Source organism: Diorhabda carinulata, chromosome X (assembly GCF_026250575.1).
Source record: "Diorhabda carinulata isolate Delta chromosome X, icDioCari1.1, whole genome shotgun sequence".
Taxonomy (NCBI): Eukaryota; Metazoa; Arthropoda; class Insecta; order Coleoptera; family Chrysomelidae; genus Diorhabda; species Diorhabda carinulata.
The window spans coordinates 32,223,770-32,242,456 of record NC_079472.1 but is presented as its reverse complement, the minus strand read 5'-3'; the positions used below and the strand labels follow the sequence as shown (position 1 = coordinate 32,242,456).

At 31.8% G+C, this 18,687-nt stretch overlaps 3 protein-coding genes across 7 annotated transcripts in view; 1 reads left to right on the top strand and 2 right to left on the bottom strand.

Moving 5' to 3' along the window:
• The window catches only part of LOC130902381 (cyclin-T), a 32,304-nt gene extending 30,855 nt beyond the window's left edge, over positions 1-1,449 (bottom strand). The window contains exon 1 of one of the 2 annotated variants that reach the window (XM_057814485.1): positions 462-1,449. In XM_057814485.1, the coding sequence (XP_057670468.1) occupies positions 462-619 (158 nt within the window). In that variant the 5' untranslated portion in view covers positions 620-1,449. The remainder of the gene's footprint in view (positions 1-461) is intronic. The other variant, XM_057814486.1, reaches the window with a different exon arrangement.
• On the top strand, positions 816-13,603 carry LOC130902379 (DNA polymerase theta). Of its 4 annotated transcripts, XM_057814483.1 has the most exons (16): positions 816-1,130; positions 1,870-2,686; positions 2,926-3,272; positions 3,328-3,633; positions 3,691-4,074; positions 4,237-4,445; positions 4,901-5,090; positions 5,149-5,284; positions 5,355-6,592; positions 7,629-7,845; positions 7,904-8,216; positions 9,784-9,985; positions 11,532-11,720; positions 11,773-12,230; positions 12,545-12,809; positions 13,197-13,585. In XM_057814483.1, the coding sequence occupies exons 2-16, from the start codon at positions 2,247-2,249 to the stop codon at positions 13,496-13,498; spliced, it is 5,196 nt and encodes a 1,731-aa protein (XP_057670466.1). In that variant the 5' UTR covers positions 816-1,130; positions 1,870-2,246; the 3' UTR covers positions 13,499-13,585. The 4 variants fall into 4 exon arrangements, 3 of the variants coding, with proteins under 3 accessions (XP_057670466.1, XP_057670465.1, XP_057670467.1); XM_057814482.1 differs by lacking the exon at positions 816-1,130 and having other exon boundaries at positions 1,787-2,686; positions 13,197-13,603; XM_057814484.1 differs by lacking the exons at positions 816-1,130; positions 13,197-13,585 and having other exon boundaries at positions 1,787-2,686; positions 12,613-12,815.
• LOC130902382 (cell division cycle 5-like protein) lies at positions 13,592-18,654 on the bottom strand. The gene is made up of 10 exons (XM_057814487.1): positions 18,320-18,654; positions 17,975-18,240; positions 17,724-17,922; positions 16,668-16,928; positions 16,157-16,449; positions 15,800-16,104; positions 15,576-15,742; positions 15,100-15,525; positions 14,716-15,042; positions 13,592-13,873 (listed from the first exon to the last, which is right to left on the bottom strand). Exons 1-10 carry the CDS (start codon positions 18,362-18,364, stop codon positions 13,661-13,663), a joined length of 2,502 nt encoding a protein of 833 aa, XP_057670470.1. The 5' UTR covers positions 18,365-18,654; the 3' UTR covers positions 13,592-13,660.
• Positions 18,655-18,687: the final 33 nt, after the last annotated feature.

Below are 18,687 nucleotides of genomic sequence, written 5' to 3'. Positions count from 1 at the left end.
ATACGTGCATAATTAAATGCTCAGGTACTTTCAATAATATTTTGTTTATTTATTTATTTGATGACTAATTTTTATCACAAATAACAAGATTATGGAAATTTACTACAAGTGCACATAGTTTGTTGAACTGTTACTAATACTTTGTATATAGTTGTTTATCTGAATCCAAAACAAATTCTAGTAAATATTATCAAGAATTTGATCAGCTAGTATAAAAATCTGGAGTATAGTTAAAGTTATTAGATGATTATAAAATAAATTTACTAAAATGATACTAATGTATTCCAAAATTAAGTGGATATATTAATTCTTCTTAGTATAAAAGTCTTTATGAAATATTTCAAATATAAACATTACAGGATATGTAATTTCCCAATGACTACTAATAAATATTACCCAAAAGCTTATGAAAATTGTAAGTTAAGTAAAGTAATAATCAAACCGTGTTTTAAAAAGGATACACTTTCAATCTCTGTCCCATATCCTGAATGAAGTTTGCAGCTTGCTGTCGGTTGGAAAGCTCTTTGTGTGCATCGAAGCCACATTTTCTTGATGGCGTATTTTCTAACTGTTCCTTTGTAAAATACCACCTATCGCTTGGGTTCGTCGGGTTAGCCATTTACAAGTTACAACGATTTTTTTAACGCTGGTGGCGTTACAACTTTTAGAACTAAAGTCCATCAAAATAACTATTAACTAACGTGACTCAAAAATAATAATTCACTCAAAAAAGTAACACAAATTTCTTTAAATCAAAATGAGTGAATATAAGACGAGCACTTTTATCACAAAAAGAAATGGAGGTTATTAATTGCGTCACTGAGATTTGGGGTTTTCCAATGTGTTTGTGGTGTGCGATTATTTGCAGTTTTTGTGAAACTTACAAACCGTATATTGAAGTATGTTACCTCTAAATAAAGTATATTTGTTGCTGTATAAATTAGGGTATTTTTTGATAATAATAATATAGTTTTAATTACTTGAATTCGTACATACACAAAATCGCAAAAATTGATGTTATCCACTACTCGATGGTCAACCAACCATGCTGAACAATATTCGAACTAACTATAATAAATTCATTTAAAATAACTAAGATTTAGGATATTTAGAATTTATCCCGTAACAAGGTAATTATTAACACTTATTTTAAAAGATACACTTTAATGTAATTGTTTATAATACCACATTTTTTGCGGACAAACACAAGCGTTTAGATATAGACTTGACTAACATGGTTCCACGAATGAGAGAGAGAGTGCCTCAATGTCCCATAACGGTATTATTCCGAAAGTCGATTTCAAGGTTTTTAGGAGAAAGTAGAGATTAAATGCACACAACTGTACTCTCAAGTTAATGTCTTTTTGTTTACAAAACAATAAAACTAGAATTCATATAGTATTTTTGCAAAATTCCAAATATATTTTCAGTTTATCTATTGGTGTCACTGATTACAGATAAGGTTGTTGAACTTGATAGACTTTGACAATAATGACATAATTATCTTCTTTTTTTGGTCATAATCGTAAATATTTATACAACTGATTTTAATTTTTTTGAATAATAATTATAGTTCATAATAATAATGTACCCGTTTTAGTAATTACTATTGTTTTAGTAACCTATGATCATAAAAAACGTTAAGTAACGTTATATATTGATTTTATACTATTATAACGTATAATGTAGTTTTTTATATAAAGTGTACAGCAAAGATTAAGAAAAGAAGACGCGAACGTCAAATGAACGAATTTAAAATTCAACTGCAATTGATATTAAGTTATTTTATGTCTGATACAATGAATAATGACTTATTTATGAATGATACTTTTGAAAATTTCAATTTTACTCAGAATAGTAATTTTTCAGCTAAATTCACAGATATTTCTCCAAAAGTTTCGGTTTCAAAAGAAAGTTCTAAACAAAATAAAAATGAGACAGAAATATTATTGGATGATTCTATTTTTCTGTCACAGTTATCATTGTTGGAGGAAAAGAATGTATCAAATAATGTAACAGAACAGCAAACCAAAAATAATAATGGAATATTAGAAAAAAATGTAACAGCTTCTCATCAAATCCACTGTGATAAAGAAAATGTTGTGAATAAAACACATAATGATATCACTCCTACAGTTGCTGATTATATTCCAAATAATCCTAATTCCCATCAGTTAAATGAATTGGCTTCATGGGGCTTGCCGGAAGCTGTATTGGAGAAATATAAATCTAGAAATTTAACTACAATGTTCCAATGGCAAGTAGAATGTCTTAGCCAAGGAAATATTTTAAATGGTAGCAATTTGATATATTCAGCACCTACGTCAGCCGGCAAAACGTTAGTAGCAGAAATATTGGCCGCAAAAATGATATTTGAACAAAAGAAAAGAGTTATTTTCATTTTACCATTCGTATCAATAGTTAGAGAAAAAATGTACTATTTTCAAGACTTGTTTGAAAGTAGTGGAATTCGGGTAGATGGATTTATGGGATCTTACAATCCACCGGGAGGATATAATTCTGTACAGTTTGCTATATGCACCATAGAAAAAGCTAATAGTTTGATAAACAGATTATTGGAGGAGAGGAAATTGAAGGAAGTAGGAGCTGTACTCATAGATGAGATACACCTACTTGGGGATTCTAGTAGAGGCTATCTTTTGGAACTGTTATTAACAAAATTGAGGTAATTATAGAGCCTCCAATTAAATTTTTTTTCATAAGTTTCATCAATTTTTCTTATTCTCATGTGGCCTTCTTAACTCCATTATTTATTTTGCACATTTGCAAAATTTTGTAATATAGCACTTAATTTTATGCTTTTTGTTTTTTTGGCTGCTCATATTGCTTTGCTAACTTTAGTGACATGACGAAATATTGATATCTTTTAGCAAATTAATCATATTATTTTCTATATACTTGCAGATACATATCTATTAAAGAAAATCTTAGTATACAAATAATAGGAATGTCTGCGACTCTTCCCAATCTTAAACAAATTTCCAAGTGGCTGGATGCTGAATTATTCACTACTGACTTCCGACCAGTACCTTTAAAAGAACAAGCACATGTTTGTGGGGAAATTTATGATATTAATATGAAACTAATAAGGTCTTTAAGTATTTTACCAGAATTGAAAACTGACTGTGATAATATACTTCAGCTTTGCCTCGAGACTATCAAAGAATCTTGCTCTGTCCTTATATTTTGTCCCACGAAAAATTGGTGTGAAAATTTGGCACAGCAGATTGCAACTGGATTTTTCAAAATAGGTAATAAGCACTAGATAATGTATATTGGTATTATAATTCAACTTGAATGTCTCAGGTAGCTCTCAATCAGATTGGGGACAACTATTGCGCCATCAACTTGATACCAATCTCATTATGGAACTGTTGGAGCAGCTCAAATATTGTCCAGTTGGCTTGGATGATATTCTACACAAAACTGTATCTTTTGGTGTAGCTTTCCATCACGCAGGTCTTACTATGGATGAAAGAGATATAATAGAAGGGGCTTTTCGAAATGGAGCATTGAGAGTATTAGTAGCCACTTCAACTTTATCATCCGGTGTTAATCTACCAGCTAGGAGGGTTATAATAAGGACACCAATATTTCATGGAAAACCTATAGGTAAAACAAACCATGACCGCAGAAAGTGTATTCAAGCTATCATTATATTTATTGTAGATTCTTTGGTGTATAGACAAATGATTGGTAGAGCTGGTCGTATGGGAAAAGACACAATGGGTGAAAGTTTTCTCATATGTCAAAAGAAAGATTTTAAAATAGTGAAAGATTTAATGTCTGCTGTATTACCTCCTGTCAAAAGTTGTCTTGAAAGTGAGGGAAAGCTGAAGAGAGCCATTTTAGAAGTGATAGCTAGTGGAGTTGCTACTACTCCTGAAGATGTTAAAATATTTACTGAAAGCACATTGCTTGCCGTCGAGGATGATTGTTTACACGAATTGAATAATCCTATTGAGGAAGCTGTAATGTTTTTGCAAATGAACGAGTTTATTAGATTGCAAGAAAAAGAAGATGGAAGTCAATTATATGTTTCTACTTCATTAGGTAAATAAATTGAATAAATAATATTTATTATTATTATTTGAATAACTTTTTTCAGATTTATATTAAAATTTTTTGTTCTTGTACTTTTGTTTATTATCTTTAATTAATTTATTTGTTGGTATTGATTAAAATATTAAAAAAAATTTATGTTACATCTTATAGGGAAAGCTTGTTTGTCCTCTTCGATGTCTCCTGATGATGGTCTCTCCCTTTTCACTGAATTGGAAAAAGCTCGACAATGTCTTGTACTTGAAACTGAACTCCATTTAATTTACCTTGTTACTCCCTACAGTGCCTGCTATTCTTGGGGAAATATGGATTGGATGTTATATTTGGATCTTTGGGAAAAATTGCCAACAAATATGAAACAGGTATACAGCTGGAGGTAGTATTTTTTAATATTTCTAACCACTATTTATCAAAATTCTAAAATTTAGTGGTCTCTCCAATAAATGATATCTAGCAAATGTAAATGTGTTGCAGGCACTCTTGAGCCCTTAGATCAACTTTTCTAAGTTATCTAGTAGCTATAAAATGTGTTGGGGGTAATGGAGGTCGAGTTTTAAGTACTCCGAGCTTTAAAATGAAGTCTCTAAGTTGTCCAGTAGCCAGTAAATGTGGTGGAGTTAAATGGAGGTTTAGTTGCAGATACTTTGGGTCTTAAATCAAATTCTCCAAGTTGTCAATTTACAAATTAATTTTTGTCAGCAGCATGAATTGCTTAAAACAATTTATTTCATTGATTATCCGAGAATTGTTGAAAAACAATACTTCTTGGACAAAAATTATTGTGATTGCTAAAGAATTTCTGAATGAAACTTTGTAGGTTGGAAAGTTGGTGGGTATCAGGGAATCGTATATTGTAAACGCAACTAGGGGCATAATTCAAACAAACACTGCAAAACTGTATCACAAATTGTTGGTCCACAAAAGATTTTTCATAGCATTAGCCTTACAAGATTTAGTTAACGAGAAGCCTTTAAGTTGGGTATGTCAAAAGTTCAATTGCAACCGAGGCAAGTATGAAAGGTAGACCGAGTATTGATTGGTGTTAAAAATCTTATAATATTCTAGGTATGCTGCAATCTTTACAACAATCTTCGTCAAGTTTTGCAGGAATGGTTACCGCATTCAGTAAACAGTTGGGTTGGAGCAACATGGAATTGCTCATATCACAATTTCAAGAAAGAATGCAGTTCGGTGTAAGTAGGTAAGTTTGTTAGATCTGAATAATTTTTATATAGAAAAAATTTCCATGGTTAAATTTAATTATTTTTCAGAGATCTTTTGGACCTGATGCACCTCCCAGTTCTGAATGGTAAAATGGCAAGAGCGCTTTACAATAGTGGTATAGAAACAATAATCCAATTAGCAAATTCGGAAATATCATCAATAGAAAATATCTTACACAGAATAGTGCCATTTGAAAGCGAAAAGGAAAGAGAAGGAGAAACTGAATACGATAAAAGACAGAGAAATAAATACAAGAACGTGTGGATAGTAGGAAAAGAAGGTTTAACTGAAAGGGAAGCCGCAGAGATATTTGTAAAGGACGCTAGAAAATATTTGAAAATAGAAATGGGTTTAGTAGATGCCCAGTGGAAAGATAAAGAAGTAAAAAGCGAAATAGAAGACGAAAACAAAACAGATAAAAATGAAACAAACGTGAAAAATGTTGATAATGATAATGAGATTGATAAAAGAAATAGTGAAAGTTTTTTTTCAGAAGATTCGTCCGTATTTTCCAGTATATCTGATACTTCGAGTATCTCGAGTATAGATTCCACTAAAATAGATGAAAATAACGAAGAAAGGATTACAAAAAAATTAGAAAGGTTCACCATTGATTCCCCCAAAAAAATTATCAATACTATTAGTGAAGAAAATTATATAAAAAGTATTGCAGTAGATTCACCGAGGAAATGTCTTCAAATGACATTTAAAAATTCCTCTTTTAACCCATTAGTATCATCAAAATTAAATATTAATACTGTATTAGAAGGATCCCCGTCGAAGCTTTCTGATATAACTACGACGATTGCAAATCGTTCTACTGATAATACAGTGACTCCTAAAAGTGACATAACCTCAACAGTGTCGGATGTTAAGACCGAATCGAGTTCTAAAGATGCTGAGAATGACGTAAACGCTCTTCTGCAACAAATATCTTTATCCGATTTTTCAGAAACGCTTTCCGAAAACAACCATACGAATTTAATAGAAAGTAGAACTTTGCAGAATAATGACAAAGTTGAATCGGATCAAAGTCTTTTCGAGGAAAGTTTCACTTTATATTTATCAGAAAATAATTCTGATGAAGAAAAATTATTCAATGGTAATGTTAATGGAAAAGATGTTAAGGAAGATGAGCACGGTACAATTATAGAGAACGAGAAGTTTTTAAAAGATAACGAAAAGGAAACTTGTTTATTGTCACAAAAACGTAAACATAGTAGTGGCGAATTTGGTGTTGTCAGTAAAAAAATCAAATTTAAATGCCAAGAAAATGATGATGATGGTATAACACAATTTTTTTTATTAATTTCTTCTTGTGCATCATATTTTTATAACTTTATTCGTGCCCATTACTTCATAGTAGTTATAATGTACCATACAATTTTAGCCTTGATAAAGATCAAATAAAAGACCGAAATGATGCCATTTTAGAAAAACTCTTGAACAATTTTATTTTGAGTCCTCAACACCATGGATTTAATTTGAGCGAGGTTAAATTATTTTGTAACTTTGAGATTAATTGTGCCCCCAATCAGAGCAATTTTAGACATTTTGTTAGTTGTATTGAGTTAAGTTTCAAATGAAATAATTCACTTTTTCAAAAAGATTCGATTTTAATCTTAACGACTATAACAGTTGGCGATCTGAATTGTTTAACAAATAAAAGGGTACCAAGAGTACTGTGAATATTTATTTATGACTAGGATTTATTAAATGGCTAGGATACTGAAAACTTCATTTATTATCTTTGTTAGTTTCCAAAGAGGATGTATCTCTGCTTCTATTTTTTGTCCAAAATATTTTTATATACTTGAAACAGTGATGTGAAGTCTCAAGGTTTGTTATATATTAGCGTCGCCTTTCTAACGGGACGTGACTTTTAATCGACTCGAATTACACGTTTTTGTTTAATCGTGCCTTACAATCAACCTTATTAGTTTTTAACGACCTTTTGGTTCGTCACAGTGAGGCCTTCTTGAACTAGAGAATAAGTCATGATTATAATAAAAAGTGGAATAGGTAGACTGAGGGTCTTACAATTCTATCACCGATGAGATAAGTAGACAGGTGAGGACCTTTAGGGTCATAAAACATCTTGAAAAACAAGCTTCAAGTTAGGTTATCCTCATTTCCCCTATAATTTGATCTTTGCTTATATAATTATGCAGTTAAAGATTATTCTAGAGTGTATTTGAGCGTTCTAAAAGGTTATAAGGAAATGGGGACAAGAGTTTAATTTAGAAAAATTTTATGTGGATGAATAGTTTCTTAAAAATTAATTTGTTTTTTTCCTTATTGTGTTTTTTTTTCTATTTTAGATTATATCGACAACTCTTACATAATAAATAAATTGGAAGACCAGCTCAGCGCGGATTTTAGTAGAATGGAAATAGTTAATGTCTGTCAGGAATTTTCTGTACTAGAAATTTTCATCGCAGAATTTAAATTGCAGAAATTTTTTTCGTTTTCTGTTGCTTGTAGCAAAATGGTAGAAAATAAACCTGTGATTGGGATAAACGCTTTTAAAACTCAACTGTGATTACACTTCTAAATTTAAATGTAGAATTTTTTATTAATAAAAAGATTTTTTTAGTGCTACTACCGAAGGAGCAAAACACATCTTTCAAGCTGATGGTAGAAAACTAGAAGGATTTTCAATTTGTTGGGAAAACAATATAGTGTATTACCTTTCTTTTGAAAATATAAAAATACATCAGAAAATTATCAAGTTGTTGAAATCGATTTTTGGAAATCCAGATGTGAGGGTGAAGATGTTCGATGCCAAAGAACAAATTAAATTTTTGAAAAAATGTTGCGGTATAAATTTTTTTTGTAAAATAGATGATCCTAAAATAGCTCATTGGATGTTGGATCCTGATGGAAAAGAAATGAATTTAAAAGCGATGGTAATTACAATTACTGTATGATACTCGACACTGTAGTTGAAAAAAAAAACTTTTACTATCCTCAATTTCGAACCAAGAAGTTTCAAAGTAAAACTAATTTTAAAAATTGTGTGACTAAAATACTCCAAGTACTATTCATTAATCGCCTTTCTTATTTTATTAATTATCTAAGTATTAAGTATTCTCTTCTATCGTTCTTCTTTTTTTTTCTTCATAGTGTCCAAGCCCCCTACAAAGGTTACCAATCCAAGAGGCAGCTCATTATAACTTCCATTTTCGTTGTTTTCTATGTAATTTTGTGGTTATCTACATTCTTTTAACAGTCTTTCAGTCTTATCTATTGGATAAATTGCTATCGAAGGATATTACATTCAGTTTTTGGTTTGTATTACTTCCGGATGTTTAATTCCTTTGAATACATAAAATTAATTTCTAATTATCCAACCATCTGTAAAGATTCAGATTTATTTATTATTTATGATCCCATTCTTCTCTTATTTATTTTTATCCTTTCCTTGAAGTCCTTCTATCCTATCTTCTTGCTGCATAGTATAGATGTATGTCCATAACAAACCAAATTGGAGGAAAACGAATTATCTAAAGTAGGGGTGTAGACAAACCCTTCATAGGACCTAAACCCTTCTGCGGTATCAGCTACAGAACAATATAAAAAGCATTGAAAGTTAATGTAGATAGGAGTAAAACCTACTGGAACAATCTACAGGGGCCGAGACTTTCCTGGGAAACTATAACCAGAGAATATCCGCTGAATACTAAGGAGGAGTACTGTCGGGGCACTATCGCTTCAATGGACACCTGCAGCGTGCAAATTCTGCTGTGCAGAGGACGAAACTTCTATCCACATTCTTTCGGAGACACTAAGAACTCCAAAGTACTACACTTGGAACCTTATGAAATAGAAGACGAGGACTGTTATAGCCATCACACATTCTGAACTTTCTAAAAGGTATTCCCAGCATCGTAGAAAGAAAGCGGTGTTCATGGTATCCTAATATACTTACATATCTATAACTTTTTTGTCTTTAAATATTTTTTTATCAATTTTTTGTAAATAATACCATAGACTGCAGGTTTGGGATTGCTTCTAGAGCTTGTACAGTCCTTCTCATGGTTCCAGTGTTGCTATTTATGTGCATGTTATTGATGAAATTAATCAGAACCAACTTTAAGGTCAGAAGATCATAATTTAAATATATTAGAAGGGAAGTACCATAAGTTTTCACCTAGGGGGGCCATTATTACATTTAAACTACATATGGAATATCCCATTTTCGAATATATTCAACAAAATAACAAAATTCTTCTACAAATATATATTTTTACATCAAAATATTTTTTTATTATTTCATAAGGTTCAGTATAGTTATTTTGAATTTTTTATCACAATTTTTAGAATTCTCTTAGAATCAAATACGTTCTCCCTTTAGAATTTATGTTTATTACTATTACACTGTTACACTACCTGGTCCTGCTCTTAGTTAATACCCGGTTCGAAGGACCAGAACTTATACGTATCCTGTTAATGTATTAAAAAAATTATTTTTAGGCAGTAAAATATTGTCCTGAAAGCGCAGAACTAGCTCAATTATCAGGCGGATGTATAGGTCTTGGAAGTGTGGGTATGGATATATACAGTTCAGTTTCAGCCAAAATTAGAGCGTCTCTGGAATCAGTTATAACATGGCATTTAATAAATATATTAAAAAATATTTTGCTGGAAGAAAATTCTAAATATATCGAAGCTTATGGTACGAATAATTTATTTGATTTTCTTAACAACCCTAGGAGGGAGGTTAAAGTTTGCAATATGTGGGAGGCAATAACCGGGTCCTGGTGAGATGCTAGAGCATCAGTATCATCTGTATATATCGTGGTAGTTCGTTGTAGGTGGTGGAATATCAGCTGTGTACATAAGATAAAACTACCTGCCAAGTAGACTTCCTTGTGGAACACCTGACATAATTGGTCTTGGATTTTGACTTGCAGGTAGAATTAGGAAAAGATTGTGAGGGAGGTTTTCCTTAATTTTGTATAGTAGATCTCGTCGACATCTGAACAGTATTTTTTATCTTCAAAAGATTGGTACCCTTTTTTGGACTTGTTCTATGGGGACATGAAACTAAATTGGTGGTTAGGTATTAGTTCTGCTGGTTCTATTTTCTCAATCAGTAATTTTTCTAGACATAACAGGTAATAGGTTATTTGGATTGTAAGATGTAGTCTCTTTAGTAGGTTTCTTTGGTTTAGGGATTAGTATAATTTGGACTACCTTCCATAAAATTGTGAAATAACCTGTTATCAATACTGTAAAGTTGTGTTAGGGACTTCATCCCTTCATTTGTTAGTTCCATTAGAATTTTTGGCACAAAGTAGGTTATATTCGGAAGATTAGGGGAAGTTCTGGTTAATATGGAGTAAATCTTTGACTTTGGTCTCAATTTTGAAACTGTTTTCTAAGGGGTTAGTCTTGAAGATTTATTCAAAGTATTTGGCCAAGATATTGTCTTTTTCCTGGCTGTTTCTTTTGTGGTTAATTTCCTGAGATACTGTATTTCATTATTTTTAATATTATTGAGTAGGGTTTTCGGTTCTGAAGTTGCTTTATTCAACTTTGCCTTGTCAGCAAAAGCTTGTGTTTTTTGCCTAACATAACCAAAAAATTATTACAATTTTTAGGTTTTAGGTTTTCGTTTGAAGGATCAGATAATAACTTAACCTATCCTAAAAATTGTAATAATTTTTATGTAAGGTTCATATTATGATTTGTTTCTTTAAACGAAAAACGTAACCTAAAAATTGTAATAATTCTTAGGTTATGTTATTAATGTTATTTGATTCTTTAAACGTAAAAAGCTAAAATTAATAAAACTTTTAGGTTAGGTTAGTATTTTTTTGTTTGTAGAATCAAATAATAATAACATAACCTTAAAACTATTACAAGTTTTAGGATAGATTTAAGTTATTATTATTACAATTTTTAGGTTAGGTTATTATTATTTGATCCTTCGACGAAAAAAAAACCTGAAGCGATGGTTTTTGCACCCTATAAACATTTATACTCTTGTTCAGCGTAATTTTCTACTAAAATTTCAACGAAATCGAAGGGGTGTAACCTAATCTAGATAATTACCTTAATTGGTATTGTTGCTGCCTGGTTTCATTTAATGAGGAACTTGGTATATTTGTTGCGTAATCTTGTCAGTATTTCTTCTACTATGTATTATTTGATAAGAATTGGACTTTGATCAGAAGATGGTTTATAAAAAATTTATTCAATTAATTCTCCAATTTCAGATATCGAAACTAGTATAATTGTATGTTTAGCTAATATAGAATTATATGGTATGCATGTAGATAAAACCGTATTGACAACTCTGTTGAATGTCATTAAAACTCAAAAAAATAACATTGAAAAAAAAGCTTTTTCATTGGCTGGTCGTAAATTCAATTTCGTATCCTCCTCCGATGTTGCCAAAATTATAGGTAAATAACTATTTGTTTTTATATAAACATTTTTAACATCTTTTTATTTCAGGTACATTTCGTGGAAGAAAAACTAGTACCAAAAAACAAATCCTTGAAAAGAATCAACACCCTGTATCGGATTTAGTATTGCAATGGCGAAAATTACATTCCATTATAACAAAAACTATATATCCTTTAATTAAAGTAATTAAAAACGATCGTATATACGGTTGTTACATAACACACAGTTCCACAGGGCGAATAAGTATGCACGAACCTAATTTACAAAATATAACAAGAAATTTCGATGTTAATAATTGTTTAACCAACGAGAGTGTTAGTATAAATTGTAGAGAAGCTTTTGATGCACCCGATAAATATATTTTGTTGTCTGCCGATTATTGTCAATTAGAGTTGAGGATTTTGACACATTTTTCACAAGATAAATTGTTGTGTAAGATTATGAAAGAACCTGGAGACGTTTTTAAATCTATCGCTGCTAAATGGAACCGAATTACTGAAGAAGAGGTAATAAATACAATTTAGCTTGTTTTTTGTGTATTATTTTGCTTTGTTTAATTACACATATTGTTTGTTTACAAAAATTCTTAAACTAACTTGTAAATGTTTAAAAAATATTTTGTTTTCAATTAACCTTGTCCTCGCGTCAGTTCAACTTAATTCATATTGATTTTTTATAACCTTCGGGGTAAATAACGACCACAATTTGAAAGTACCCTTCCTTAGAATGGATCCACGAAGCGGAACATTAAAAATCAGAATTTTATACACAAATATTTTCTAAGTATAAGCGCAGTGTAGCTGAAAAGTATTGTTTATAGGTGACTGATGCCATAAGACAGGACACCAAACATTTATGTTATGGAATTATATATGGAATGGGTTGTAGGTCTTTAGCTGAACAATTGGGTATAAACGAAAATGAGGCGGTCGATTTTATGGAAACTTTCAAAAATACTTATCCTGGTATAAAGAATTTTATTAAAAATGTAGTAGAAAAATGTAAAGAGAATGAATTTGTGGAAACCGTTAATGGGAGAAGAAGATATTTGCCTAAAATAAATGACAAAGATCAAATTAGCAAAGGTAAAGTACTTTTTTTTCTTTCCATTTGTGGGTTGATTTCTTCGATTACATTCTATTTAGGTCTGTTCATCGATTACTATTTATTATAAACTAAACTAATTGTGGTACACCAACTTCTTTATATACCCCAAGTTTTTGAAAATTAAAAAAAACAAATAAATAAATAGACCTGCCTAGAAATTAGTTCAAAAGAATCAATATAAACCTAAAATCACACGAAATGTATATAAAAAGATCTTAGAAGTAAATAGTTCAAGAAAATAAATTTCTCTTAACTTTATCGGAAGGTATTAAACACCTACCTATAAGAGATGAAAAGACTAACCAAACCGTTTGAGTACCAATTAAAGTATGTTCAAAATGTAAATCTGTACAGTGTTTTTTTAGGACAAGCGGAACGTCAAGCTGTAAATACAATAATTCAAGGTTCAGCTGCCGATATAGTAAAAAAAGCGATGTTAAAAATAGATTTGGACCTTAGAGAAGTATTTCATAAAGCGAAAAGTAAACCGAATTTGGTGCTTCACCTTCATGATGAACTAATATATGAGGTTCCCACAAAATATTTGAGAAAAGTAGCGAAAATCGTTAAGAAAAATATGGAAACATGCGTCGATCTTTCAGTTCCTTTTCCAGTTAAATTAAAATCTGGTTTTTGTTGGGGAAATTTGACTGAATTAGTAATTTGATCTAAGAGAAATATTATTTATTGTATTACAAATTTTAATCTTTATACCTAAAACTTTTTGTACAAATTTTATTAATAAATATAAACAATATAGTTTCCTTTTAAATATTTAATATTGTACACCTTTAAACTTACAGTAACGTCTTTAAATATTAATTACATTTCATGCGTTACTTTCTTGAACTTCCATGGCAACTTCTCCATTAGTCGTGGATGAAACTTCGTTTGCATTACCACTAGAAATTTCCAAGGATGCACCTCCTTGGTCTGTTTGATATTTATCTTTCAATTGTTTGATTTCAAATTGTAATTCAGCGTATTTTTTCTGGAGTACTTTCTCTCGTTCCATCTGCCTATTTACGTCTTCGGTGAGGGACTAAAAGTACAAAGTTAAGTAGTTAACACCAAAAATCAACTTTTCATCAATCCAAATATACACATTATGTATAGCATGTCCCTTGTATCTTTAAAAGAAGAACTAAATACAAATTTTTTAGGTGAACAGGGGAGTAAGGTCGTAACACTTTGATCTATTGATCTGTTTTGCAACCCGAACTGTTCACCAGTCAAGTAGCAATGACTCTGCAAAGTGAGCTACCTGCCCCGCGGTCCATGTGACTTACTTCTTCTGGTTTGAAAAACTTGAATTTTAATACCATAGTCTATGAACAGTCTCGCATTCACAAAGGAGGTATTTGATGGTTCCTTACAAAAACGACTAGAGCTGTATGGAGTTTTTCCAATATTCTTCAGATGGTAGTTCACCAGATGGTGTCCAGTAAATATATCAGTAACCCTCCTTATCTCGTCTTGTTCAATGAAAAAGTCTTTTGATACAAACTAATAGAACAGAAAAAGAATCTCTTAGATTGTTTCAGACCAGGGGTCTTATTCTGATTTCGTTTCATTTTCCTACTGTTTAATTACCATGATATGAAGGCTTTTTCGTATTCCTATAGAAGGTTGTGGTCTTATGAAAGGAATCTCCCGCATTTTTTCACCAGATGATCCACTTGTTCATTGGCGTGTACTCCAGTGTGGTCAGGTACCCACTTAATTGATTGCTCTTATTGAATTTAAAAATTTGATGCAGTCTTATCCTAGATTTGGCTCAAAAGTCAAGTACTAGTAGGGCTACTCTGCTATCTGATATAATGAACAAGGAAAAGGCAAGAATGGACTTTTTAATTGTTGGCCAGTGTTTTTAAAATATCTCACCTGTATTCTTCTCGGTAGAGCACTCTTTTCTTGTTCCTCTAAGAATTTGAAAGTATTCAATTCCAATGTTGCTGTATCAATGTTCTCGTACAAATCTTGTAATTGTTTGATAAGTGCTTGAGCCCTGGATTGATACCCCCCCGTCAATATCTTGAGTTTTTTCTCCATTTTGGCGGCCCTTTTAGCTTCTTTAGACATATGGGATCTATTTTGTTCTAACCTTTTTTCGGCAGATTCTAATCTATCTTTTTTGCTGGCCAAATTAGCACGTGTGTACCTTGTCTGATTGGGAAGGAATAGTACTTGGCTCAAACATTCCTCCCAAACCTAAAAAATACAGTGTACAATCATTTCTAATAAATTCAATCTTTTTAAGAGATTTACCTGAGTGTACACTTCGAGAGACAACTCTCCGTGATTCATACCATTTTTGACAACGTCCATTTCCTTTTTTAAAATATGTTTAGCAGCTTCTAGATCTTCTTTCCTATAATTTTCATATGGATGTTGTTCCAAAAATGCCAATTGTTGAGCTTGTGACATGTTAGATCTTTTACTTTGTGTAGGAACTGGGTTTTTCAAATTGTCGTATTGTAACATTGTCACCATTTCACATTTTATCAGTTCTTCTGCTTTTTGCAGATCGGTTAATGAATAACTTTCGTGTGGTGGACGTAGAACTGTCATGTTTACATCCTGAGGTCTGGGCAATTCTCGTTGAATTACTTGCGAACGCATCGCTAATTCTTTAGCCGCTTTAATTCTGAGTTCTTCTTGTTTTCTGGCATCTATATCCGCTTGATCTTCAACCTAAAGATAATATTGAAATAAAAATAGATTTACAACAAAAAAAAACTTACTATTTGTGCTTGTGCTTGTTCTGGTTCCTCTTGTTCTTCATTTTCTGGTACTACTATTTCGTAATCGTTTTTAGGTTGTGGTAAACTACTCAAACTTATCTTCAACTGATCTTTTATCGACATTTGATGTATTCTATGTTCAGCTGGTGTACTTCCTATATCAATACCTAAAAAATTACAAAATCTAAAATAATTCTAGAAATATCGCTCAATCATACTGATACCTTCTTCCGGATTAATATTTAGTTTATCTCTAACAGATGGAGTCGTTACCCCTGGAGTTTTTCCAACGGGTACCACAGCACCACTTCTTGGGGTCATAAAACCTACTGTACTACCTGGTGTAACACTTCCATCGCTTCTAGTAGACCTAAACGGTGTGGCAAGTACTGTATTCGGGGTACTTATAGCTTGTACTTGAGGCATAACTCCACTAAAGTCAGAATTGTGTAGGGGAGTATTCAGACCACCTTTAAGAGGTGTATCTACGTGAGTAAGTGCCATCATATTTTGGGCCTCTTGTAGAATTCTAAAAAAAAAATGTATGAGATTGTTCAATCATATAAATAACTTTCTTCTACCTATCAGTTTGAGGTGCCGGTGTTCTAGGTGTAGCAGACCCTTGCGGTGTAAATGTATAATCATTCAAAAGGGTATCAGTAGTTTCTACACCACTATCAGTGGCTATTTCTTTAGCAGCTTCACTAGCTTTCCCTAATTTCACTACCTGGTGCATTTCTTGATCTGAAATTTGTGGTTCCGGCAACACTAGTTTTGATCTCTTTTTAGCCGGTTCTTGATTTTGTAACATTGCTTGAGGAATGTCATTTTCTTTACGTTGTTTTAGTTTTTGTTTGTCTTTTTTACGTTCTCTCTAAAATAAATACTCAAATATACTACAGATTCACAACAAAAACTGGTTAAACCAATGGCTAATTGAAGTCGGCTCAGGTAACCAACAATTTTTTGTGATTTTCTATTCAATATTCAAATTAATAGTTACCTAATATTCATGATTTTTTTCAATAACATAAAACATTGAGTTTGATAAAAATAAATATTATATAATAAAGTATAATTTTTTGTACATACCTCCTCTTGTTCACTTCTTAATTCACCATCTAAATGCTGCTGCCTCATTTTTGAAAAATCTGGAGCCATTGGATCCAAGACTTCGTCAGCTGTATTATAAAATCCAATAGCAGGTCTCTTTTCGAACGGTATTTCGGCGTTGTAATCCACACCACGCTTTTTCTTTCTGCGAGACGCTACCTCTATACCAGCAGCTCTTAGTTCTCTTCTTTTTTGTAAGGCCGCTAAACGACGGGCTTCTTCTAATTGCTTCTCACGAGCCTCGACAGATAAATAATTTATAATAGTGTAATTCATTCATATTGTTGAGAGAAGCATTTCATTGTTAACTATTCACAGATTCACAAAATGTCATTGATAATAAAACAAAAAAACGAACTCAGAATTGCTAGCAGTCTTTGACTATTTATTTAACTCTGTTAATGGGTTAAATAAACCTCTTGGTAAAGACAAGATTCTATGGTGTGGCTTGAGTGAGACAACAGATCACCGATACTTCTGGAATGAAGGAGCTTTGCCACTATTTTGCCCCCTATTTAAGTAAATTAGTTGTTTAATAAGAGAAACTGAAGGCCTATCAATGATTGTCTCATTCCAGGTGTCTCTATCTATCTCTGTAGACCCTTGGTAGAGTTGACGAGTCTACTTCAATGTTGCTTTTGATAAATGATTGACCGTGTACCCAAACAAGCTGGATTTTACAGTCATCACGCATTGATTCTTGTAGGAATTTCTCAGACTCCAGCACAAGATTATAGTACACAGTTATAGCTTATATGGCAGCTCTACTCTCTGAGCTGATTGAGATTACTATGTTTCTATGGAGTTGATTGGGTATTACACGTTCACTTTCCATAATTAATCATTCCATTCATTTTGGGAACCAGCTGGTTTTATTTTAAAGAAAATAAAACAAAATAATTGGCCAACATTGCCCAGGACCATGCATTAATCTTGCAAGAGAATATGGTAGTGGTTGTGCAAAAAGGTTAAATTATCTAATTATGTCATTTGCAGTTACAAAAGTGAAAATAATTTATTTTTAAATAGAATTACCTTACGCTTAGCTTTTTTGCCTTGTGTATTGGCTAACCTGGCTCTTGCTTCTGACAACATCTCCAACTCATCTTCATCCATATCTTTTGGATCAGGTCTGGCTGGTTTGGTTTCTGGATTGGGATCAATTTCACCCGGTTTCAACTTTCTGGGATCATCCACGGCATCTTCTCCTTCTTCTTTCTTTTGAGCTTGATCACTAAAGGTTATTTATTAGTTTAAATTGTGAACGAATCTAATCTAGAACTTACAGCAAATATTCATATCTTTCCAAACATTGGGCTGCTGTTCTGCCAATAATGGGAGCAATTGTCCTCCATTGCGTGGGCATAAGTTTTGCCAAATGTAACAATTTTTCATCTTCCTCTCTAGACCATTCAGTTTTCTTAATACTAGGATCTAACCATTCGAACCAACGAGCTTTACATTGCTTTGCAGATTTTCTATGAAGTAAGGAGGCTATTCTGGACCACTGGTTTTTTCCATATTTCATTACAGCTGCTTTAAGAATTTCATCCTAAAAATTATTAATTAGTAAACTACTATCATACATATTTATTTTAAGTAATGAATTTTAAGTATACGTATATATTTACCTCTGTGTTCCGCCATACACCTCCTTTGATCATTATTCTCGGCATTTTGGAAAATTTTCGCTGGTATTTTCCAAAATAAAAAAAATTTTTGAATTATTTATTAACCTCTCTATATTATAGCTCTGATAAGATTGAAAACACTATTAAATGCCATTAAGAAATATGAAAACTAAACCACAGAATACACAATTGGTTAAACACAGTTTTTTAAGATTTTCTCACTATTGGCACAGAACAAATAATATATTTCATAAGGTTTGTTCTAACATTAGTGAGGACTAGTTCAGAATCGTCTCCAGTAAGCATTTATACAATTTAGGCGCAATTTTACAAGTAAAGTTTAAACCTCAAACGTCAGTTTAAACTAC

Excerpts from the sequence above, each read along its gene's own strand:
- LOC130902379 (XM_057814482.1), top strand. The coding sequence starts at position 1,788 with ATGTCTGATACAATGAATAATGACTTATTTATGAATGATACTTTTGAA. Across the intron at positions 4,075-4,236 it reads ATATGTTTCTACTTCATTAG|GGAAAGCTTGTTTGTCCTCT; the intron begins GTAAATAAATTG and ends TACATCTTATAG. Across the intron at positions 12,810-13,196 it reads CAAAGATCAAATTAGCAAAG|GACAAGCGGAACGTCAAGCT; the intron begins GTAAAGTACTTT and ends GTGTTTTTTTAG.
- LOC130902382 (XM_057814487.1), bottom strand. The coding sequence starts at position 18,364 with ATGCCGAGAATAATGATCAAAGGAGGTGTATGGCGGAACACAGAG. Across the intron at positions 18,241-18,319 it reads GTGTATGGCGGAACACAGAG|GATGAAATTCTTAAAGCAGC; the intron begins GTAAATATATAC and ends AATAATTTTTAG. Across the intron at positions 16,450-16,667 it reads TAAGAAGTGAACAAGAGGAG|AGAGAACGTAAAAAAGACAA; the intron begins GTATGTACAAAA and ends TATTTATTTTAG.